Source organism: Podarcis filfolensis (assembly GCF_964270895.1).
Source record: "Podarcis filfolensis genome assembly, chromosome: 14".
NCBI lineage: Eukaryota > Metazoa > Chordata > Lepidosauria > Squamata > Lacertidae > Podarcis > Podarcis filfolensis.
The window spans coordinates 44581733-44607291 of NC_139616.1; the positions used below are offsets into that span (position 1 = coordinate 44581733).

General features: G+C 49.5%; 2 protein-coding genes across 3 annotated transcripts in view; both read left to right on the top strand.

Moving 5' to 3' along the window:
• Nucleotides 1-25559, top strand: part of LOC310749103 (myosin-11) — a 1537435-nt gene that overhangs the window by 681586 nt on the left and 830290 nt on the right. The gene's annotated exons all lie outside the window — the stretch shown is intronic.
• Nucleotides 2629-25559, top strand: part of GRIN2A (glutamate ionotropic receptor NMDA type subunit 2A) — a 220980-nt gene continuing 198049 nt past the window's right edge. Inside the window, exons 1-3 of one of the 2 annotated variants that reach the window (XM_083585572.1) lie at nt 2629-3724; nt 5103-5289; nt 6940-7362. In XM_083585572.1, the coding sequence (XP_083441698.1) occupies nt 6943-7362 (420 nt within the window). In that variant the 5' untranslated portion in view covers nt 2629-3724; nt 5103-5289; nt 6940-6942. The remainder of the gene's footprint in view (nt 3725-5102; nt 5290-6939; nt 7363-25559) is intronic. The other variant, XM_083585571.1, reaches the window with a different exon arrangement.

Below are 25559 nucleotides of genomic sequence, written 5' to 3' on the forward strand. Positions count from 1 at the left end.
TGGTTTCTACACACACACACACCCTCTGTCTTCCATCCAGACAAGAAAGAAGAAATATCAGGATTCAAAGGCATATTCCAGCCAGGCAAAAACAGTCAGGGAGGGTGAGAAGCAGGGCTGGTAAGAGATGTGGCCTGTGGAGAGGGTCTGTGGCTGAGGATGTTAGTCTGGGGAGAGTCTTGCAGGTCAGATGGAGAGGCTTGGGGCCACCGGGCCTGAGTTCCCCCTCTCCTGTCCTAAAGGATAGGAAATACTAGAATAGCAATGCATGAGTCATGTTGGATCACAGTATGGGTCCCTCAGAGAATCATCCCAGGTACCTGGAGATATCTGATGGGGCATGAAGGCAATGTTCCGTTCCCAGCTTTGCTTTTCTGGTAATTTGGAGGTACACTGCCCCAGTACATGGAAGCTGCACTTCCTAGACTTCCCTCTTTATCATTGCTGAGTGCCAGCCCTGTCGGTCTCCTCTGCATCTGGTTCTTCTGGACTGATGAAGGATCTTCTTGCTGCTTATGCTTGCAAGAGTCACACGGTGACCCCACCGAAAAGCCATAGCTCAGTGGGTAGAGTATCTGCTTTGAATCCAGAAGTTCCCAGGTTCAAATCTTGACATTTTCCGTTAGAGCTCGGAATGTCCATTGCCTGGAACCCTGGAGAGCTACTGCCAATCTGCGTAGACTAGGGGTTGTGGTCCAGGGGCTGGCTTCAGTGCATCTGTGAACTGGAGATTAAAAAAAAGATATTTCCAACACAATAAATTAAATTGTGGGGAATATTTTGCGTGCATGTGTCGATGTGCATTTTTCTGCAGAGTTGCTCTGTAACTTCCACCAGATTCTCAAAGGGGCCTGTGACCCCCCCCAAAAAAGGTTAAGAACTATTGAATCATAGATAGTTGGAAGGGACCTAAACGGTCATCTAGCCCAACCCTCTGCAATGCAGCGGGTGCAGCAAATCCTAAAATACATGGACCCATAGTTTGATTCTGCATAAAGTTAGTAAGTGAGTCCCATTTTATTTAATTGGACCTTCACTCAAGCAAGCGTGCACAGGATAGCAGCTTCCATCAGTTTAATCGGTAGATTCAACCAAAAAAGCTTTAGTTGATCTGATTTTATTTGTAGGGGTCAAGCAGAATTCAATGGCGGACATTTGAATCAATGGTGCTCTGAGTTAAGGGCACATCTGTTTAATTCTTAAGCTGCTTTGGTTCTGGCATGTTACCGAAACAGGGTATGGAAATGTGAGAGTTTTCTCTCCCAGCACTGAAGGATAGCTTGGTTATTACAAGGGCAGTGGGTAGTTCTCAGCCTCAGGGCCACAGTCACCTATCGGGCCACCTTCCAGGGGCCACGTGCCAGAGGTGCACAGGGCCAGAGGTAAAAGAAAGTTCACATTTTACCTGTGTGCACTAGTTATGATTCACACCTGGGCATCCTCCTCGATTCTCCTTACAGGCAGGTAAGAAGCAAGATCAGTGTTCTAGGACACATTCCAGTCAGGCAAAAACAGGGGAGGAGGGTGCAAGGCCTAGGGAGAGTGGGGTGTAGCCTGATGGAGGCTGGAGGTTTCATGCTCCAAGTTTTTGAAAGCATAAGATGGTTGGACAGTGTTCTCGAAGCTACTAACATGAGTTTGACCAAACTGCAGGAGGCAGTGGAAGACAGGAGTGCCTGGCGTGCTCTGGTCCATGGGGTCACGAAGAGTCGGACACGACTAAACAACAAAGCCTTCTTACCTCTATCAGCCCCTTACAAACAAACAAACATCTACATTTGATCAACAGAATGCTCTGTAACATGTTTACACTGGAAGAAGTTCTGCACAGTCCAGTGGGACTTGCTTCCATTCAAGTATTTATTAATTATTATCATTATTATTATTATTTCATCTACGAATTGCTTCCCATGTGTGGCATTCCAAAGTGATTTATGTTGGATCAGACCCTAAATTATCGGCTTGGCTTGGAATTGAAATCATTCATGTGCATTTTTTTTTAAAAAAATACTGATTACGGTTTTGCTGCCTAACATATCCTATTAATATTTCTGATTAAAAAACTAAATAATTAAGACTGGGAGCTCTACAAGGGCAGAATTACTCATGCTTAGGGGGTGGAAGAGGGGGGGAACTAAAAGCAAACCTGCCTGTAAACCACTTTGAGCCTGTGGGGGAGAGCAGGACATCCAGGAAAGAAAACGATGGCACAGGGCAAGCCAAACCCCATGAATCTGAAAAAAATAAATAACCATTTATGCATCGGCAAAATCCCCTCCCCTACTTTAGAATATTTTTTAAAATGCACATCTGTGCAATATATACACTGCCTTGATAGTTAATATGAGTTGGCAGCATCCCAAATTTTGTTGCTAAAAAAACATATGTATCTATCTCTCACTCGCCAGAGCCCTTGCAACAGCCCCCTCCTTCTTCCAAGCAAGGGAGACAGCCTGCAACTTAAACAATCAATCAGAACCTTCCTTTACAAGGAAAAGGATATAATTATTATTAATAATAATATTAATCTATAAAGTGAACATTATCTTGCCCGAGCCCCCTCCCCTCCCCTGCTCCCCCCCATTTATTCTTATTATTTTTTGCAACGGTGGCGGCGCGACCGGTCCGCTCAGCCTCCCGGCCGCTCCACACCGACCTCCCGGCGGCGCGTGTGCACGTGTGGATGCGTGTGTACGCGCGCTGCTGCCGGGTCGCAGGGCGGCCACACGGCGCGTCTCTCTCCTTCGCAGCGGCTCCGCCTCCCTCCCTCCCTCCCCCTGGTTTTGGGGAGGGGGTGCTGCAGAGAAGGAGCGAGGAAGACTTTTCTCCCTCCTCCCCGCTTGGGCTGGCGCTCAGGCGCTGCGTGCGAACCGCGCTCTGCTCCAGACTGCGGCCCCGCAGCAGCCGCCGCCCGCTCCTCCTCCGCCGCCCCGGGGCAGTGCACCAGCCGAGCCAAGCCCCTAGCAGCAGCCCAGCCAGCTCCGCTCAGCTGGGGCCTCCTCCTCCTCCTCCTCCTGCGCTCTTCAATCCCTCCAGCCGGCAGCCGCCTGCTGGCGAGTTGGCTCCACAATCCCTTTCCAGTGATGGAGAGAGAGAGAGAGAGAGAGAGAGAGAGAGAGAGAGAGAGAGAGAAGGGGGCTGCTGGTCTTTTTTTTGGTGACACCCTCCCAATTCCTGCCCTGTTTGCTTCCACTGCAGCAGAGAAGCGCTCTCCAAACGTCGATGGGGACGAGTAACAAGTCTCCAGTTTGGGCAAGCGTCGCGCGCAATTAAAGCGCCTCGGGATTTTTTGGGGAGAGAGATTGGCATCTCTCTCGTTTGCAAAGCAGGGCAAGCAGTTGAGGTTGTTGGACTCTGCGCGCTCTCCCTCCCTCGGCTGGGTTGGCAAACTTGGAAGAGGGAGGCGGTGTATGTGTGCTTGTGCGCGCCTGTGTGCGCGCGCGCCTGTGTGTGAGTGTGTGTGTTGGATGGTTTTGGGAGCCCGAAGATGCTGCCTGGCTTGGTTCCCCCCCCCGCCCCCCTCTTGCGGAAGGGCACCTGAGCTGAAATCTGGGGATTAAGCAGACGCACACGCACACAAAACACAAGCACCCCCCCCACCACACTCACCACCTACACACACACACACACACAAACGGAGACGCGTTTCTGACGGGTGCCAAAGGAATCCTTTTGAAATGACTTGGAGGATTTTCAGCTTGGAATTATGTGGAGGGCGAATGCAGTGAGTAACAAGCGGCGGCGAAGGCGATTAAATAATAGCAATTATGATAAATAAGAATTTTAAAAATGCGGAATGGGGAGGGAGAGAGGGGTGGGTGGTGGGGGCTATGGATGGATGGTCGGTGGCGATCTTTTTGCCTGGCACTGTTGCAAAGGGGGGTGGAGTTGGGTTGCCTCGACAGTAGCGTCCATCTACCCCACCCCACGCCGCGCCAACCCCCGGCCACCCGCGAGTGAAATGGACAGATTAGGGTCCCGGCCTTGCTGCCGCTTTGCATGTCAATTTCGCCTGCCAAAAAAGAGCGAGAGAGTAAAAAAAAATTAAAATAAACGTCTTACCCCGGTGCGTTTCCCCATTATTTTTTTAGCATGAAAATTAGTGCTATTAGTATTACTGGAGAGGTTTACTGAGCAGGTGGAAAATATTTCTTTCCTCTCTCGCCGCGCCATCCCACCTTTACTCGAGAGTAAGCTCTTTGGCGCTTAGCTGAGTTTACTCTCGAGGAAGTGTGCGGAGGGTCGCTTCTTGCCTCCATCCCAAAATGAGGCGGCTGGTCCTCTTTTAAACACCCCCTCCATCGCCAGCCTGTGCGTGTTTACTCCGAAACAAGTCCTCTTGACTTCAATGGGACTTACTTCCCAGGAAAAGATGGGAGCTAGAAACTCCTTGCGGTGGATCCCTCCAGTTGGGAACTTCAAGCTGCCAGAAGGGACCTTTAACTTGGGTAAAAGAAGGAGCCTCCATTAAATTGCAAAGGGGTTGGGGGGGTCTGTCCTTACTTTCCAAGTAGACCGATCGCAGCCGTGGTTATGGGAACGCAAGTTTTGGGGGTGTTTACTCGGAAGCAAGGCCCGCCTATGCTCAGTGGGCTTTTTTACTCCCAGGTAAGGGAGTCTGCCTAGGATCCCAACCTCCAAGGGGTGGTGTTGGGGGAGGTGGAGGGGGGGCGAGGTCGCTTCATCTCTCTCTCTCTCCGCTCGCCCAAATCACACCGCAATCCTACGCATCCTGACCCGGGGAGGAAATTCCGTTGAACTCCGCGAGGGCTTCCTCAGGAGTAAGGACGCATAGGATCGCGTGCACGTCCTAGTGGAGAGAAATTGCGGCAGGAGGCGGGAGATGGAAGGAAGGACGGGGAACGGATTTCCAAGCAAGATCGCGGGCGAAACGCGCTCTCCGACAAATTACATGGAAGCAAATCAACTTTCCCCCCCACAGACGATCGGCTGCCCGGCCAGGATTTATTAATCCGCTGCGCCGCGAAGTTGCCGCTGTGTTATTTTGCGCTGTTCCGCCTGCGCTAACCTGGTGGTCTTTCTCTCGCCCCTCCCTTCCCTTCCCCTCCTCCCCGCTCTCCCCCAAAAACCCTCCCTTTTAGACCCCCTTTGCACCGATAAGCAACCCTGCCTCGCGGGGAGGCGAGGATGTGGCGTCCCGATCTCAGCACCAACACTGGCGATCGCATCTCTGGAAAGCAGGATGGCAACCTCCCCTGACGCGCGGCGCTGAGGAGTCTTGCGAAATGCCAAACTTTGCGGCAGCGGCTACGATTTCTCACATTCCTGGTAATACTGATTCTGATGCTGGTGGAAGGTGGCTGGCGGGGTGGTGGTGGTGGGGAATGAGGATAAATAAATAAATAATTTTTTTGGTGGGGGGGAGAAAGTGGAGAGAAGCGGCAAGGGGATGTTAGGAACGCGGCGGAGCGCCAGGAGGCGCTGTTGCTCTTGGTTTCCCTTTCGCCCCCATGAATGGAGCGAAGAAGCTAAGAATTCCCTCTCCTACGTAGTAAAGGCTAACGGTGCAGGATTTCGCAGCTTGTGTGTGTGTGTGTGTGTTGTGCACGGCTTTCTAATTGGTGCAAACAACCCCCCCTTCTGCCAGCGTGGTGCATTTTTTTTAACCCAGTGGTTTATTTTTTTTTTTTGGGGGGGGATATTTCAAATAATTAATACTTCCCAATGAAGGAGGTTTAAAAGCACGGGCTAGTGGGTTATGGCTTTACTATAAAAACCCATCCACCCTCTTTCTGTCTTTTTGCCTCTCGTGTGATCTGACTGCAGTCGGGGAAGCAGGGAAAAAAATCTGCCCTGCAACAGACAACGGCTGAGTTTGAATCCAAATGAGGTCTGGGGAAAGAGACACGCAGCTCCAGAGACCCCTCGCTCGTGCCCACCTGAAGCCTAGGGAGGGAAGAGGTTTACTCTGAGTCCCATATACCCCCCTGCTGCTGCTGGAACATGATTGATGAGTGTAGATGTCAGGATGATGGGAGCCATAGGATCAGAGATGCATTTCCCCCCCAGGGTGGTGGTGGTGGGGGTTTGATGCAAGTCAGCAGAAGGTAGCCCCCTCCCTCCACGAGCGGCTTTGCCACCAGCCTCTGTGAGAAGGAACAACAGCCCCCCCTTTTCACCCACCCGCCCAACGAAATCCACGAAAATAAAGCACCATCCAGGGTCTTGACCCGAAGCGAAGGGGACAAATATGCATGCCAGCGACTGGCTGACATCCCCGATGCCCAGCCAAAGTGGGTACATTGCCAAGGAGAGAGGGGAGTGAGGGTGGGGGGAAGAGGGGAAAAAAAGGGTTAGAATAATGCATGTCTGAATCTGTTCCAGAAATTCAGCCAGTTCTGCGTGAGCAGCCAGCCAGCCAGCCCGCTTGAAATGAGTCTTGGAATAAAATACAATTTCTGGACAGAGGCGAGGGGAGGGAGGGGGGTGGCACACCAATCATTGCTGCTTCAGCCACAGCAGGAGGGAAGAGGAAAGGAGGGCAGGAAGCAGACAGGGCCTGGGTCACTGCATGCCTTCAAAGCCTTCAAAGATGCTTCGGAAAGCCAGGCTTTCCAAAAAGGCATCCTGAGAAGCTTCAGATATCTCATCTGCGCTGTGTCCTCAGCAGAGATTGTGCTGGTTTTATTTTTTTTCCCCTGTAAGGGAAGGATATGTGCAGAGCTGGCCAGCGGCCCTTCCGAGACCTTGAAGGCGATGTCAGTTTTGCTCTGGTGGGAGTTAAGTGTTGCACTGAGCCTGGGCGCTTAGCTGAGGTTGAACTTTGAGGGCCACCTTGACCCTGCAGGACGACTCAGTTCAAGGATGCCTGTTTGCAAGGTTAAGGACCAGGTCCCTGTGGGAGGCAGGAGGCTGTGGCAGTTCATCCTCGTCTTCCGCGTGATGTGACGCCCGTCCCGGGCTCCTTGTTCTCCGCAGAGCATGGAGTTGGTGAAGATGGCGCGAGTTTGCTGGAATCTCCTGGTGCTTCAGGCTCTCCTGGCAGAGTTGGCCCTCGTCTGGGGGGCAGAGAAAAGCTACCCCATCCTGAACATCGCCGTCATCCTGGGGAGGACGCAGTACGTCACGGAAAGAGAGGTCCGAGCGCTTTGGACCAGGGATATGTCCGGCGACCTCACCGTCGACGTCAATGTGGTGCCCCTTCTGGTCAACCAGACAGACCCAAAAAGCATCATCACCAATGTCTGTGACTTGATGTCGGGCACCAAGATCCACGGCGTGGTTTTCGGGGACGACACCGACCAGGAGGCGGTTGCCCAGATTTTGGATTTTATTTCATCACAGACCTTTATTCCTATCTTGGGGATTCATGGCGGCTCGTCAATGATCATGGCGGACAAGGTAGGCGGAGAGCACATCGTTGTGTGAAGTTGGTGCCCTGCGGGGCAATGTATGCTGTCGCCTCCCTGTTTGGGCAGAAACGGAAATGGAGCGATCCTTTCATGCAGGGGTAGCTAACATGTGCCCTCCAGATGCTGTTGGACTGCAGCTCCTGCTATCCAGCCAGCATGACCAATGGTTAGGGAAAGTGGGAGTTCCCACCCAACAACATCTGGAGGTCACTGAGTTGACTAGTCCTGCCTTAATGGGTCTGTCTTGGCTCCCTTAAGCTGTTTGTAACTTCAGTTTCTTTGGGGAGGGGAGATCTTTATTTCTGAATAATTAGATTTGTGGTTTAGCTTGGAGCGGCTTCTTCCTCAGTACCAAGACCTGCTGGTTCAGGAGCAGTTTGTGGCTATTCCATGACTTTCCCTATCAACATTGGGCTGTGGGGTGCGAAAGATTAGCAAAATCTGTTTTTTTTGTCTTCGGTTCACAAAGGATGTTTAGATCTCCAGCAGCTTATGCACCAAAACACACAATCTGCTTGGATGTCGCAAAGCCGAGGGTTTCACTCAGAACTGCATGTTTCCTTCGAGTTGTTGGATAAAAGTCTTCTCCAGCCACCCAACTCTGTGCCGAAAGGACCTCTTCCTGTCACTGTCCGCTGGTTTCAAAAGTCTGATCTGCACTGCAGACTCAAGCCAGCTGAACTGTCATTTTCTTAGAGAATTTTGGGAGGGGGGACACAGCTCTGTTGGGTATGGGAAGGAACTAAGGAAATATTTTTGCAACTCGTGCACAGCTGCAGGTCTTGCGATCCTTAAGGGGTAACAAAGATTGCGATGCATGTGTAGTGTAGACCCTGGAAGTTATTAATCCAGCAAGCATGTCGAAAGGAAGCGATGGGGAGACTTTAACAACAGCAGGGTGGCTAGGTGAAAGCTGGCTTACCTACCTGGTGTTATGGAGAGCCATTGGGATGTTGGCCAGGGCCGACCCTAGACATTTTGCCACCTGGGGCAAACCACAAAATGGCGCTCCTTCCCTGTCAGGGAAGAAGAATTAAACGAAGGTCTACATTAGGAACAAGGGGGATGGGATAAAGATCTACATTGGGATCCGCTGCGCCTGCGGTTCCTGCTTCTTGAGGTGGCCTCCCCACCTTGCCTCATGTGTGGGCCGGCCCTGATTTCAGGAAAGTCGAACCAATTGGGGGGGAGAACTGTGTTGGGGTTGTGTGATGAGCTGCGAGTTCAAAGACTTGGGGCTCGGGATAGGATAGGGTGCCTTTGGTGTGCAATCAAACAAAAACTTAGCAAAATGTGTGCGAGAGAGATAATAATCACCAGGGATTAGGCAACTGAGCAGTGGTGCAGTGAGACTGAATGAATCTCCAGGGCGCGATGGCAACTCTGCACATGGTACATTCGCATGATACATTTAAAGTGCTGTGATACCATTTCAAACATCCTTGGCTTCCTCTTGCTAATTCTGGCAGCTGTAGGTTCTTACTAGTTTCCTTCCCAAGCTACAATTCTCAGAGTTCCCCATGAGGAAGAAGGATCGATTGTTTAAACCACTGTGGGAATGGGCAATGGTGTCTCTGGCAACTCCCAGCACTCTTAATGAACTACAGTTCCCAGGATTCCTTTGGGGGGGGAGCCATGGCTGTTGAAAGTGGTATCATAGCGCATTATCTGTCTGGTGTAAATGGGGCCTGAGGCCTACATCTGTCAGCGTGTATAGCAAACCCTCGATAGTTCTCAAAGCCTGCGTGGAAAATGGCCTCTCTTTGTTTTGGCTCTGACAGAAGGTCCACGTAACCCCAGCATGATGCCAAATGAAGTACCTCTTCCATGCGATGGATAACAAACGTACGAGTGTTTTCGTCACAAGGGTGATGGGCACCGCATTTGTTGACTTCTTAAAGAAAGGGATTATCTTTGGTTTGGGAACGTCACGCCTGGGGTGAATGTGGCCCTCCAAAGCTTTCTATCTGGCCCCTGGGATTTCCACAGGGCATGTTTCCTCTCCCCAGGCTCTGTTTTACACCCCCCTCGAGTGCTTTTGCTTGGCTGGGATGTGTTCTTGAACTGCAGTCATGCCATTGGCCCATCCAGTTTGGTGTTGTCTACACTGACTGGTAGCCGCTTCCCAGGACTTCAGAGCAAGCTCTCTCCCCTGGCCTTACCTGGAGAAACCCAGTGTTAGAAACTGAGATATATCAGCTAGGTGCCAAATGGCTCCTTAAACCAGGGTTACAGTTGCCCAAGCGGAATGCCTGGTTGCTATTTTGGGGGCAAGATGGCTCTAAAGTCATATTTCTCAATACAAACTTTTGGGTTCCTGAAATTCATTCTGATTGTGCAGATTCTATAGGATGTGGTATTTGTGTGTTAAAACAGTTCAGATCTAAGGATCCCTGGGCATGTACCTCCAGATGGTGGAGATGTCAGGCAGCATCCTGGCACCTGGACATCTTCACTTGGTCGCAAGTGGCCAATAGGTGTAAAATGCGCCTGGCTAATTTCTAACACTGCTGGAGATGCCGTCAAGTGATTGAACCTGGAACCACCTGCAGCCCTTCCCCTCTCGCTAGCCTGGATGGAGAGGTGTGTGCAGAAACCTTTGACTTTCTCTTGGCTGGAAGGTACGGTAGCTTACAGGGCAAAGGTCAGAGCTGCATCTGTTGCTCCACTTATTTTTGTCTCTGGGTCCATGCACTATTGGAATGTGTCATAGGTTTTCTGTAGGCGGAGGTAGGGAAATGCATCCCTCCGTTTGACAAATTCATTGCAGATAGAGGAGAAGATGTTCCTTAGCTGTTCTTCAATACGGCAGCAAAATGGAACCTCCATGGCAAGAGGCAGTTTACCTTTGAGTACCAGGCACTGCGAGCAAACAGATGCTGACTTGGGAAAGAAAGACCTGTCTGTCTGCTCTTGGAAGCAGTGTTCAAAATGCGCTAGGTGCGTTCTGCTACTGGGGTGGGTTCCATTGTGACTACGTGGAGATTTATGGGCACCTGGTTGCGACTGACATCTCCATCGAGCCTGCTGACTAGTCTGTAGCAAAAGATGCATGTCTTCTGCTTCTCAGCTGGCTGTGCTATAGCCTTTCCACAAGCCTCCCAGGTGGATCTCACAGACCACAGTTTGCAAACCTCTGCCTTAGTCCATAGTTAAGACCTTTTCCATTTCTATGGCGTGTGTTTCTCCTTCTTGCACACTGGGACAAGTGAGCTGTTTGTAAGAGCAAGCTACAGTTGAGCAATGTGGCTGAGATCCTAAAACTGTAAAATTGGAAGGGATCATCTGTTCCAAGCCCAGGTTTAACGTGTCATTTGGCGCCTAGATTATATACCTGAGTTTCTAACATTGCTTGGAAGTGAAATGATGAAAGAAATGGATCATTGGTTGGCTCCAGCAGGACTCTGGGTACGTCTTGAATAGCAGCCAGTGATGGAGATGGCCACTTTGCTCTTTGTCCCCAGCATTTGCTGCTCAGAGGTAGACTGCCTTTGACTGCGAAGGCTCTCCGCTCTGCAATTCGAGATCATGATTAGCCATGGGTGGTTCTCTTAAATCTTCTTACGCGAATTGGCCTAACCCTTTTCAAAAGCTTGTGGTGGAGGAACATCTCACTGACAGCAAACTGCAGAGGTTAAAAGCATGTTTTGCGAAGCGGTCCAGCCTTTGCTTGTCCAGAACTTGAACGGTGAACCCAAATTCCATGGGGCATACGGGTTTACAGGCTGTTATCCATTATCGCAAGCCTTAAGGGACAGGGGTGGTGCTGTGGGTTAAACCACAGAGCCTAGGACTTGCTGATCAGAAGGTCGGCGGTTCAAATCCCCATGACGGGGTGAGCTCCCATTGCTTGGTCCCTGCTCCTGCCAACCTAGCAGTTCGAAAGCACGTCCAAGTGCAAGTAGATAAATAGGTACCACTCCGGCGGGAAGGTAAACGGCGTTTCCGTGCGCTGCTGTGGTTCGCCAGAAGCGGCTTAGTCATGCTGGCCACATGACCCGGAAGCTGGCTCCCTCGGCCAGTAAAGCGAGATGAGCGCCGCAACCCCAGAGTCGTCCACGACTGGAACTAATGGTCAGGGGTCCCTTTACCTTTACTATCACAAGCCTCTTCGCTGGGACGGTGGCTCCCAGGTGCATAGGATGGGGCACAACCTTTCTTGTGACAGCGCAGGGCCACTTCTAGGATGTGAAAGGTGATCTGGGAGCTCATCCCAGGGCTGTTGCACCCCAGGTCACCAAGCTGGATCAGGACCTCCAGATTTCAAGAAAATGCTTCTGCTGGGAGCTGGAGCGTGGAAGCTCTGATCTGCAAAGAAGTTTACACCGAAGTGTAAACGGAAGCCTCTTGTATGGCAAGAGGCTGTTTTGGTCCACACAGATATGATGCACAATGAAGACCTCATAGCAGCATTAAGGTTAATTGTTACCTTCCTAGCCTTGTCTCTTCTGCTCTTCCCGGTTCTCGCCTTTGCTTTCTATCCTTAGTTCTGCTTCCCTGCTTTTTTCTGTTTCTGCTTATGCCAGGGGTGGAATGTGGCCCTCCAGCCTTCTCTGTGTGGACCTCAGAACGCTACCCAAGCCACACCCCATGCACTTTCGTCCAGCTGGGATGGTCCCTTGGATTCTGATAACGCCCCTTCTTTGCCTGCATGGACGATAGAGAGGAGTGTGTTTGTGCAGAAACCAGTTTACTGCAAGAGGCAATAGCCATCGTTCTGTCTCCTTTTGCCTCTGGACCTGATCACCACTGCCATGTGGCCCTCAGAAGGCTGCCTGCCAGGCCATGTGGCCCCAAGACTGCAAAATCTCCCACCCGCCAGCTTTTATTGCATGGTGCCTAATACTACTTGCTGCGTTTATTATTCGTTTTATTGTTGTGAACCGGGAATTGCAGGGAAGAGGTGAAACTGGCCCTGTCCCCCCTGCACAGAACATTGCCAAATCTATGAATCGGAGTGGTTCTTTTTGTAGAGCTGCAGAACTCATAACGAAGCCCCCTCTTGCCTTCCCCAGCATTGTTTTGCCTGCTTCCCTCTCTGAACGTTGGATGTAAGCAGCTGGGGTTGGGCAGCTGCTGTTGTTGCAGTTGTCGCGTGGCTTTGCAGAGCAGGGACAGCCAACTTCTGCATTCTTGGGGTGTGTGTTCTGTGTCTTCCAGTGAACAGACTGGGGCCCAGCAATAAAATCTGCTGCAGAAACCAGAAGGCCAAATGCCATTTGGGCCATTTAGCATTTAAGGCTGGGTTGCAGAACCTGCCGTTCTCTAGATGTGGCTGGAGTGCATTGAATATGTGATGCCTCAAAGGTTGGGACATGTGTCTAGGACAGGGGTGGGGAACCTGGTGACTTCCAGGTGTTGCTGGACTCCAGCTCCCATAATTCCTTGCCATTGGCCATGCTGGCTGGGGCTGATGGGATTTGGAGTCCAACAGCAGCCAGAGAGCCACAGATCTCCCCCATCACTGATGGAGGGCTTTACAAGCGTGTAAGCATAGGATTATAGAATTGTAGAGTTGCAAGGGACCCCCAAATGTCATCTAGTCCAACCCCCTACAGTGCAGGAATCCTGCCCACAGCCGTTCCTGGGTGGGCTTATATAAAATATTATACAACCCTGGTTAATATTTGACAGCTATCATTTACATTGCATATGTGTGGGATTTTTCTTGGGTTTGGTGCATATGGGGATTCAATACAGTCATATCTTGGGTTACAGACGCTTCGGGTTGCGCGATTTTGGGTTGCGCACCGCGTCAAACTTGGAAGCACCAGAACGGGTTATTTCTGGGTTTCGGTGCTTGCACATGTGCAGAAGTGCTAAATCGTGCTTTGCACATGTGCAGATGCACCAAATCGCAACCCACATGTGTGCAGACATGGCACTGCGGGTCGTGGATGCTGCGAGTTGCGAATGTGCCTCCCGCACGGATCACAACCCGAGCGTCCACTGTAGAGGGATGTTAATGTTACACAGCAGAAAGGAATATAACTTGTGTGTGTTTTCCAACTGAATATCTTGTTTCCTTTCCTTTCTGGCAGGCGATTTTTTTGGTCATGTTGTGACCAAAAGATGTGAGGTGGAGGAATGAGGGGCCAGATAAATTTGCACCAGGGTGAGGAGGGCTGGGTCTTTCATAAAACCACTGATTGGCCATCTCAGCTGCAGATCAGGAAGGGTGAATCTGGTAATTTCAGTTTTTCTCCTTTCCTTGTTTTTCTGGTTCGGTTATTCACATTTCCATGTCGCTTTTGAATTTTAAAACTAACAAAATCTTCGTGTACTGGATGGTGTGCGACTAACGTTTATTCAGAGTAGACCTGATATCATTTTGGTACACATTACCGGGCTGGAGAACAGCATTACAAAATTCATAGAAGTGCAAATTGTGAACAGTGACTGCGTCTTGTTTCAGTAACTGAGAACTGGGCAGGTTTGCCTTCAAATGCAAACTGAACATGATTTCTCCCTCCTCCCTTATCGATGGCACTAACCAAGATTGACCAACAGCCTGGCCTGGTACAAGGCAGTTTCTGATGTTCTTACATGTGGAGAAAGGCTGTTATCTGAGTGGTTGAGCATCTGCTCTGCGAGCGGAAGGTCGCTGGTTCGATCTGCAATGGCCTTTCCTGGGGAAAAGGCTCCCTGTCCAAAATCCCGGAGAGCTGCTGCCAGCCAGTGCTGACACTACTGAGATAGGCAGACTGGTGGTCTGGCTCGGTGTGAGGCAGCCTCCTGTGTTTTTTCAACTCCAGGCGACATAAAACGTAGCTGAAGATGTGAAAGCTTCTTTCGCAAGGCTGAATGGCCCACCGTCACAATCCCTGCTCCTGAGATTGCCTCGTGTTTTGCCTGGGTGATGCTAGCTGCCGCTGAGGAGCCTTTGAGCCAATCTTGTTTGTCACTTATGTAAAGAGTTGATGATAATTCAGCGAGGCGTTTGCTGACTGGAGAGCCACTTATTAGCTTTTCAGCAAATAATTTCTCAGCACATCAAACCCCGAGACTGTTTCACAACAGTAGCGGAGCCGACTGAAGGCAAACCAGATATTAGAAAATAAAAATAGCTTGGGTTCTCCTCTCAATCCCCTCGCCTCCCCTCCTCGCTCCCTATAGCTTGCCTTTTCTGTAGACGTCTTTTCGGCATTGCGGTCGGGAGATGGCATGGTGGAATTAAGAGATTTGCACCGTTTCGGGTCAGTGATCCATGCAGATTCAGGAGTTGGGGTTGCAGGACAGAGTGGAGAATGGGCTGGCCCAGGCTAGGATGCTGCATGTAAAGACTAACTGAACGATCACCCAATGGGAGTGCTGTGTGTTTGTGTGTGTCTGAAGCATGTCCCAATAGTCTTAGCTTGTCTCTGCCTCACCTGCACCTCTCCTGCCTGCCACAGGGATTCAGCAACAAGGATGGCACAGCTGCAGTCCAGTCGAGTGCTTGGGGGCATCATAAGTACAGTGGTACCTCGGGTTACAGATGCTCCAGGTTACAGACTCTCCAGGTTACAGACTCTGCTAACCCAGAAATAGTACCTTGGGTTAAGAACTTTGCTTCAGGATGAGAACAGAAATCGTGTGGCGGTGGCGTGGCAGCAGCGGAAAGCCCCATTAGCTAAAGTGGTGCCTCAGGTTAAGAACAGTTTCAGGTTAAGAACAGACCTCCAGAACGAATTAAGTTCTTAACCCGAGATACCACTGTACTGCAATGCTGAATTAGAACAAAACCGATCAAGCCCCAGTATACTGTTTCCGACAGTGGTCAGCCGCTGGCAGTGGCGTAGCGTGGGGGGTGCAGGGGGGGCGGGCCGCACCGGGCGCAACATCTGGGGTTAGGGCAAATCCATGGGTTAGGGGGCGCAAATCCACGGGTTAGGGGGCGCAAATCCACGGGTTAGGGGGCGCAAATTACTTGCCTTGCCCCGGGTGCTGACAACCCACGCTACGCCACTGGCCGCTGGGCACCCACGTGCAAGATGCAGAAGGGAAGCCTTTCCCCTGGTGCTTGTCCCAGCAGCTACTGAGAGCTATGCTGCCTCTGGGCATGGCTGTTCCATTCTGGAGTCTAGGTAGCTACGAAAGCTCCATCTAGGAGTCTTGGTAGTTATCATCGCCACTTTGTGGCTGTGAATCCCACAAAACTCATACATTAGCACCCGTTCAAGTAGCCCGGAGGAAGAAGTTATGACTAAACCTCAATCTACAGCCAGTTATCATCACCACCCTTGTTCTTAAATCAATAACAGTACATTTAACGTAAGATGCTTCTTTCAGTGCTTTCCAAATACAGATATTTTCCCATGGTGTATGCGGATGAAGTTTAATCAAAATCAGAATTCTCATCTTAAATGCTGAAGCAGAAGAGGCAATAAAGCTATTTTGATTTCAAATCTGCAATCTAGTTATGTGAAAAACCATATCCCACCTCACAGACATTCAGAAACGAGATACAGTAGAGGAACCAACTGAAAGCAGGCTGAAGCAAAAGGCTCTTCAGGGACCAACCAAAAGAAAAAGGAGGAGGGAGCCAATTATATCTCTTGGAGGAGGGAGTTCCAATGATGGTGTCACCCCCGATAAGGCCCTGTCAGTTGTGCCTGCGTCTTCCACAGAGAAGGATGGAGGGTGGGAAGGGAGAGGTTTCCCATGGAGTTAGCTTATTGCCTCCCCCAACCACACAGGTGATGGTGGGAAAGGACTGGCTCATTCCTTGTTTCAATAATAATTGTCGTGCCCTCCTCTGGTGTCAGAAGTGGGATGTGCAGCAGAGATTTGTTGACAGGGTGATGTCTCTGCTTTTTAAGATACTCATAGCTTCCTCCAAAGTATCCTAGGAAGTGTAGTTTGTTAAGGGTGCTAATAGCCGATAGGAGACCTTGGTCCCCTTGCAGAGCTACATTTCCCCATGTATTTTAATTATCAATCCCTCTTCCCAGGGAACTCTGGGAATCATAGCTCTCGGAGGGGACCAATTGTCTCTTAACAACTCTCAGCACCCTCAACAAACTACACTTCCCACAATACTTTGGGGGAAGACATTGCCATTTAAAGTGGCTTGATGTTCTCGTGAAAATAAATGGAGAGAAGGATGGTGCATTATAGGTGATTACATACATCACAATGTTAAGGAATATGTTGTCTTCAACTCTGTCCTTCCAATAACACAAACCCCTCCAACTGAAAGATTGTCTAGAGGAAACAAGGCCAGTGTTTACATGTATGAAAATGTATTTGACCTGTCCTTGACAAGAGAAGTAGGAAACCAACAAGAGAATAAGCTCTTAGAACAATGGACCCTCTTCAGAAGCAAAAATACTTTCAGAGAGAGCATGTCTCTATAGCCCTGTTACTTGGGGAGAGAGAAAAGGAGATGGAGATGCAGACAGCATTCTTCTCAGATGCTCACTGAAAATGATATTGACTAGCTGGAAGGTGTGCAGAGGATGGTGACCAAGATGATCAAGGGTCTGGAAACCAAGCTATATGAGGAATGGTTGAGGGAGTTGGGCAGGTTTAGCCTGGAGAAGTTAAAACTGAGAGGTTGTTGTTGTTGTTTAGTCGTTCAGTTGTGTCCGGCTCTTCGTAACCCCATGGACCAGAGCACGCCAGGCACTCCTGTCTTCTACTGCCTCCTGCAGTTTGGTCAAACTCATGTTAGTAGCTTCGAGAACACTGTCCAACCATCTCATCCTCTGCCGTTCCCTTCTCCTTGTGCCCTCAATCTTTCCCAGCATCAGGGTCTTTTCCAGGGAGTCTTCTCTTCTCATGAGGTGGCCAAAGTATTGGAGCCTCAGCTTCAGGATCTGTCCTTCCAGTGAGCACTCAGGGCTGATTTCCTTAAGCATGGATAGATTTGATCTTCTTGCAGTCCATGGGACTTTCAAGAGTCTCCTCCATAATTCAAAAGCATCAATTCTTCAGCGATCAGCCTTCTTTATGGTCCAGCTCTCACTTCCATACATCACTACTGGGAAAACCATAGCTTTAATTATCATAGGTAAAGGTAAAGGTACCCCTGCCCGTACGGGCCAGTCTTGCCAGACTCTAGGGTTGTGCGCTCATCTCACTCTATAGGCCGGGAGCCAGCGCTGTCTGCAGACACTTCCGGGTCACGTGGCCAGCGTGACAAGCTGCATCTGGCGAGCCAGCGCAGCACACGGAACGCTGTTTACCTTCCCGCTATAAAGCGGTACCTATTTATCTACTTGCACCCGGGGGTGCTTTCAAACTGCTAGGTTGGCAGGCGCTGGGACCGAACGACGGGAGCGCACCCCGCCGCGGGGATTCGAACCGCCGACCATGCGATCAGCAAGTCCTAGGCGCTGAGGCTTTTACCCACAGCGCCACCCGCGTCCCTTTATCATAGCCACCTTCAAATATCTGAAGGGCTGTGAGATAGAAGATGGAGTAGTCTTATGGGTAGGACTCAAACCAATGGATTCAAATGACAACAAAGAAGATTCTGACTCATTAGGAAGAACTTCCTGCTGGTTAAAGCTGTTCGACAGTGGAGGTTGGTGGACTCTCCTTCCTTGGAGGTTTTTTAGCAGAGCTTGGCCAGCCATCTGTCAGATCTTATTTAGCTGTGATTCCTGCATTGCAGGGGGTTGGACTAGATGACCATTGGGGTGCCTGCCAACTCTACATTTCTATGATTTGAAGGTAGTTTCCTCTTACCGTCCAGCTTCTGGGTCACTCAGTGCGACGACATTGGATTAACTTGATGAACATTAGGCTTATTTAAATATTTCATCATATTAAATGTCATTGTGTTAATATTTAATAGAGCTGAGCAGGTTGGAACGTATTAGGTTACCTGTATTCATGTTCTGGCTGTTCTTTGGTGATCCCAACCACCCCTTAGAGGCACTTCCACCACAGAATTGCTGCCGATGTGCCAACTGCCTTTGCAGTTTACAACTTCATAGCAGAAAAATGCCACCAGCATAAATGGAAGCAAGTAAGAGGATATAGGGTGTAGCGTCCTGGCAACAGAACAATGGTTCTTACTTCAAATGGCCATTTCAGGACCAGGGAGAGCTCCAAAGGGTAGGAGGAGTTGCTCCAATACAGCCCAGGGTAATGCCTCACCGCCTCTCTACCAGGCCCAGTGCAAAACAGGACCAATATGTCCTCCTCAAATGAGAGTCCTAGCAGCAGCCCTAGTAACTTGGATGGCTTTTAAAAAGGATTAGGCAGCTTCTTGGAATATAAGGCTACCAATGGTCGCTAATTCTTATGGCTAGGCTCTGTCGGAGGCTGCATGCCCCTGAATACCGGTTGCTGGAAACTGCTCTTGTGCTCAGGTTGGACTAGATGGGCCACTGACCTGATCTAGCAGACTCTTCTTCTGCTCTTACCTACAGGAATTGAAGAGGAAGCAACAGATATTGATGTACCCTTCCTAAAGCCTGGGAACAGGCCTGCATATTTAGGTAATCCAATGCACCCCTTTTTGTTGTTTGGCTGATAATCAAAGGGCCAAGGTGACATTCCACAGGTCATCTTTGGTGCAAGAGGGTACCAGTTGCTGAACTTGAGCTTAACTCCCTCACACATGCACACACCAGCACCAAAATAAATAAGGTGTCACTTTTTGACAGGGGACCTGTGATTTGAATTTACTGGAAGGTCGTTGTCATGCTTGTTGTAGGCAATTTGGGAATAGCATGTTGAATGCTATAAATAACTGGGTTTTGCAGGCCTTGCTTGCTGCCGTGGTCTCTTTTGCTCCAGGAGTATGGGTCAGAGTGATAGAGAAAAGGGTGAAGCTATCAAAATCATCTAAACTGACTTGATCAACGGGGAAGTGAGGATCACAAATTCATACCTAAGTAGGCTGTCTGTAGATGTGAATGGAGGAGGCATCTCAGGGGCTCCCTGGTTCTTCTTCCTCCTTGTTTAATCCCCGCCCCCCGCCTCCATGATTTTGAGATATTTCTAAAGCTCAATGAAACGGTCAAGGAGGTGGTATGGATTGTGGGAGCTTCCGGGTCAGTTTACCTGCTTGTACCTGACTTGGTTGTCTGGACCAGGCAGAAGAGGGATGAAGAGGGATGCATATTGTCCCTGTCAAATGCATTTAAATTCTCCACTTCGTCATCTATTAACAGTGCTGGTGAATATGCTGGTTTTAATTGGAACTGACAGTTTAATAGCTTCTTTCTCTTTCTCTCACCTTTTTTGTTTTGCTGGTAATGTGCTTTGCCCAGTCTAATGAACAAGCATGTGGTTCTTGTGTGTGGTTTTTTTTTTTAAAAAATAAATACCTTCTCAAATCTGTAGCATAGTTCTGGACACAAGCTGGACTCTCTTGTTGGGGCAGATAATTGCAGAAGAACCCCCAAGCTGTGTACCTGCTCCTTTATAGGGTGGCACTGTGGGTTAAACCACAGAGCCTAGGACTTGCCGATCAGAAGGTCGGTGGTTCGAATCCCTGCAACGGGGTGAGCTCCTGTTGCTCGGTCCCTGCTCCTGCCAACCTAGCAGTTCGAAAGCACGTCCAAGTGCAAGTAGATAAATAGGTACCGCTCTGGCGGGAAGGTAAACGGCGTTTCTGTGCGCTGCTCTGGTTCGCCAGAAGCGGCTTAGTCATGCTGGCCACATGACCCGGAAGCTGTACGCTGGCTCCCTCGGCCAATAAAGTGAGATGAGCGCCGCAACCCCAGAGTCGTCCACGACTGGACCTAATGGTCAGGGGTCCCTTTACCTTTACCTTTAAGCCACCAAGAGCAGGCAATCTCCCATCCTTCTGGTCTTAGGGAACCACCCACTGACAGTTCTGTCTGGATTGAGCTTCAGTTTGTTGGCTGTCATCTAGGCAAAGGCAAAACAATACTCCAAATGCATTGGCTTCCTTGACAGCCCAGCATCTGAGACACTGTCTTGAGAAGTTTCACCTTAGTCAACTGATGCTGGAGCTTTGACAGTCCATTAGGAATGGGAGAGGGGGAAATAAATGAGATTCCGTTCCATTTAGAAGGCAACTTGCCTAGTTTACCTTTTCAGAAACGGTACGAGAACCGAAACACAGATTTCCCACCTTTCCAAATTTTGCAATTTGCAGAGAGTAAATCTGCATGTCCTCTGCAGCCAAGTCACGTGCACAGAAATGTATGCACTGGCATAAACTGTGCATAAAGATATTAGTGAAAATGACAGGAAATTAGGGGAAACCGCTCTGCAAAAAATGTGTGTATTAAGCAGAATTGCACACAGACAGGTCTGTTAGGAGAAACGCACACTAAGATGCTGATGAATTTTCATTGGGACTTTGGAGGGGGGCAGGAATAATAAAAAGATGCCAACATGTGGAGAACTGAGATGGAAAAGGGAGAAACGGAAATGTACAAGTTTGCCCATCCCTGGAGTCAATAGCTGTGGAGGTTCCAAAGACTGCATCCCTTCCATACCTCCAGTTTCTTCTTCCTTTGTAGATTACAATAATCTGTTTAATTTCCTGGGTAGGTGGAGGGAGGAGCAGAACTTGCCAGGACCACCAGTTTTATGTTGTAAATCTGCATGTTCTCTGCTTTGATTTAATGTGCCGTTCATCTTCCCCTGGCCCTGACAAGTGCCCTAAATACTACCCAAAGCCTGCCTTGGCTCTGAGGAAAAATGTGATTATGCCCTACTCAGAGTAAACCCATTGAAACCAGCCAGCTTGAGTCCATCATTTCAGTGGGTCTTCTCTGAGCATCTGATACTGGATAATGATATATCATCATCAGAATGGGGAACCCGTGACCTTTGAGATGATGTTGGACTCCCATTGGTCCAAACCAGCAGCCAGGAATGATAGGAGCTGGAGCTCAACATCTGGAGGACCAGAGGTAGTCACCAGTAACCTTTTAGTTAGTTAGTTAGTATACTACCCTGTAAAAGGTAAAGGTAAAGGACCCAGTCAAAGTCAACTATGGGGTTGCAGTGCTCATCTCGCTTTCAGGCCGAGGGAGCTGGCATTTGTCCACAGACAGCTTTCTGTGTCATGTGGCCAGCAGAACTAGACTGCTTTTGATGCAACAGAACACCGTGATGTACACCAGAATGCACAGAAACACCGTTTACTTTCCCACCGCAGCGACATCTGCTTATCTACTTGCACTGGTATGCTTTCGAACTGCTAGGTTGGCAGAAGCTGGGACGGAGCAACGGGAGCTCACTTTGTTATGGAGATTTGAACTTCCGACCTTCTGATCTGCAAGTCCAGGAGGCTCCGTGGTTTAGACCACAGCGCCACCCATATCCGTGTACCTGCAGGTCTCAGATAAAATCATAATATAAAAACACAAAATACATAATTGAAATAAAAACAAGAACAACCCAATAACGTCCCCCATCCCCAACACATTTTAAAAGGGCATGAAATGTCAATCAACCAAAGGCCTGGTTAAAGAGAAATGTTTTTGCCTGGTGCCTAAAGGAAGGCACCTGGCGATTCTCCCTGGGGAGAGCATTTCACTGCATAAAAGGTCCGTTCTTGTGTTACCACCCTCTGGACGAAGAAAGGCCTTGTGAATTTGTCCAATCATCTTTTAAAGCCACCCAGGTTGGTGGCCGTTGCTGCCTCCTCTGGGAATGAGTTCCATAGCTGAACTTTGCACTGCATGAAAAAGTCCTTTTTAAAATCTATCCCAAATCCCGCAACCTTCAGTTTCATTGGCTGCCCATGAGTTCTAGCGATAGGGGAGAGGGAGAGAGAAAGTCCCCCCCACCCATTTTCTCCTTGCCATGCATAAATTTATACGTTCCCGTGATGTCGCCTCTTATAAAGCTTTTCTCTAAACCAAAAGTCCCAAATGCTGCAACCTTTCTTCTCCCCGGCTGCGCATCTTGCCCCCAAATTTCTCCTCCAGCTTTGCCCGATTGTCCAATTGTTTGTGAGATGCAAAGGAGCAGTCATGTTTGAAAAGCCACAAGCGACAAAGCAGGCATGATCTAAATAAGATGACAGGGAAGCCAAACTTCTGCCAAGAGCCCAAGGCAAAGGAAGGTGCCAGGAAGACCTTTTTATGGGCCCAGACTTCCCCCTCTTCCTTTCATTTTTGGTTCAAGAGCTGCTCGTAATTCATTGCCAGCATTGAGAGTTAACAGTGAGCAAGCTTGAGCTGTGATGTGGACAAACCACAGGAGACCTGTTCTCAAACACCTCGCCTTACTGCTTATGCACGACGCTACCAAGGGATGCTTCTGAACCACACAGTCCAAATGCTCGGCTCCTCTGAAGTCCTCAGAAGAAACACACAGAAAAGCTCATGAAGTTTTGGGGGCTTATCCCTCCTGCGCTGTACCATTCAGGGCTGGGCTGTACCACTTTAGGCGATCACGCATGAACTGATTCAGAGCACTGGCTTTGACAGCTTAGGCCAGGTGTCAGCAAACTTTTTCAGCAAGGGGCTGGTCCACTGTCCCTCAGACCTTGTAGGGGGCTGGACTATATTTTGAAGAAAAAAATGAACGAATTCCTATGCCCCACAAATGACCCAGAGATGCATTTTAAATAAAAGGACACATTCTACTCATGTAAAGAGCACTACTCATGTAAACGTTGGGGACGCGGGTGGCGCTGTGGGTAAAACCTCAGCGCCTAGGACTTGCCGATCGCATGGTCGGCGGTTCAAATCCCCGCGGCGGGGTGAGCTCCCGTCGTTCGGTCCCAGCTCCTGCCCACCTAGCAGTTCGAAAGCACCCCCAAGTGCAAGTAGATAAATAGGTACCGCTTTATAGCGGGAAGGTAACGGCGTTTCCATGCGCTGCGCTGGTGCTGGCTCCGGACAGCGCTGGCTCCCGGCCTCTTAAGCGAGTTGAGCACGCAACCCCAGAGTCGGACACGACTGGCCCGTACGGGCAGGGGTACCTTTACTTTTACCTTACTCATGTAAAAACATGCTGATTCCCGGACGGTCCGTGGGCCGGATTTAGAAGGCAATTGGGCCGGATCCGGCCCCTGGGTCTTCGTTTCCCTACGCATGGCTTAGGCTGCAGCCTTAACTGAAATTGGCCTACTGCAGTGCGCTGTCTGTGGTACTTCCCTTGACTTGATCCAGAAGTTGCAGTTGCAGAATAAGGCGGAACAAAGGCTGGCAGGACCGAGACTCCGTCAGCGTGTAATACCACAGCTCGGAAACTTGCACCCGTTGCCGTTTTGCTACTGGGCCAAGTTCAAGCTGTTACAATTGGCACATAAAGCCCTGAACAGCTTGGGACTGGTTTCGTAGAATTGTAGAGTTGGAAGGGACCCTGAGGGGCATCTAGTCCAAACCGCTGCAATGCAGGGATATTCAGCTGTCCCATAAATGGATCAAACCTGCAACCTCTGCATTATTAGCAATGCACTCTCACCAATCAAGCTTTCCTTTTTAAATTTTTTTAATTTGGTTTTACATATTTAAGTTTACAATCATACCACAACACATCCAAAGTTACAAGATTCTTTTGAATCTCTGCACTTCCCATGGGTTTTGTTATTAAACTTTTTCTACTGCATCTTTTTTTAAATAAGCCAAGTTTTTTTTATAACTCCATTATATCCATAGTTCTCATTACATTACAAGTGTTATTGCAGTCCTGCTAATGTTTTCAACTGCTTACAGTGGTCTTTAAGGTAAATTGAATTTTCCCCCCATTCCTTATGCCAGTTTTGATTTTCTTGGTTCCTGAGCTTTCCGGTTAGTTTTGCCATTTCGGCATAGTCCAACCCCTTCATTTGCCATTTTTCTCTTGTAAGGACTATCTTCTTTCCGTCTCCATCTGAGCTTTCCTGGTTTGTTTGTGAATCTGCCTTACCCCACGTCGTTGATTTGTGTGTGTGTGTGTGTGAATTGTAGCAAATTAAGGCTGATCAGTTCCGACAAAACTTGTGGAGTGTTATGTGCTTCTATCAATTGTGCAGAAAAGTAAAAGTTGAACAGGGACGCTGTCAAATGACAGAATCATTGGGCGCATCATTGAGGCTTCAACTATCTGTGACATAGCCTCTCCATAAGTGAGCACGAGTGGCTGGAGGTCTTAATTTAATGTCACTTCTATTTACACAGTCGATGTACAGACCACACCTTACCCCAGATATGTGCCCTTGTCCACTCCCATCTGCAGAACTGTCACAGGTGCCGCATAACACTCTGTCTGCATTGGTAAGAAATCAATCTTTTAGTGCAGCCGCACTTGCCCTTTGGAACTCCCTGCCTTTGGACATTGGATAGGTGCCGTCGCTGTTCACCCATCCCTGGCAGGCTGGCCACATTCCCACTCAGTCTTGCCACCGTGGGACCTGGATGTTGGACCTAGATGGACCACTGGCCTGATCTGGCAAAGCTCTCCTCATGTCCTTAAACAAAAGGTAAAGGGACCCCTGACCATTAGGTCCAGTCGCTGACGACTCTGGGGTTGCGGCGCTCATCTCGCTTTATTGGCCGAGGGAGCTGGCATACAGCTTCCGGGTCATGTAGCCAGTATGACTAAGCCACTTCTGGCGAACCAGAGCAGCGCACGGAAATGCCGTTTACCTTCCCGCCGGAGCGGTACCTATTTATCTACTTGCACTTTGACGTGCTTTCGAACTGCTAGGTTGGCAGGAGCAGGGACCGAGCAACGGGAGCTCACCTCGTCACAGGGATTTGAACCGCCGACCTTCTGATCGGCAAGTCCTAGGTTCTGTGGTTTAACCCATATTGCCACCCGCGTCCCTTTGTCCTTAAACAAACAAGCCTTCAAAACCACACAGATAAAATGAGAGTGGGAGACAGAGCGCTCCTGCAGCTGAGCCTTCCAATGATCAGATGTACTGTCCTCTTGTTCCTAGAGAGACAAGAAGTTTTGAAAGTGAGGGGAAAGACTATAGTGCCCCCCCTCACTCCTTGGTCTTCCAGGGAGGGGAACAGGCCTGGTGACATTCCTTGGTGAGGCAGACATCTGAAGGCAGCCCTGTTTAGGGGAACTTTTTAATGTTTGATATTTTATTGTGTTTTTAATATTCTGTTGGAAGCCATCCAGAGTGGCTGGGGAGGCCCGGCTAGATGGACGGGGTATAAGTAATATTATTATCATATGCTTCATGGAGGACCTTAAAGTCCACAAATGACAACACTTTGGAGGTCCCAAGTTGCACGGTGGTTAGATTGGTCTCAACTAGGGCCAGGGCCTTTTCAGCTCTGGCCCTGACTTGGTGGAACGCTCTGTCACAAGAGACTA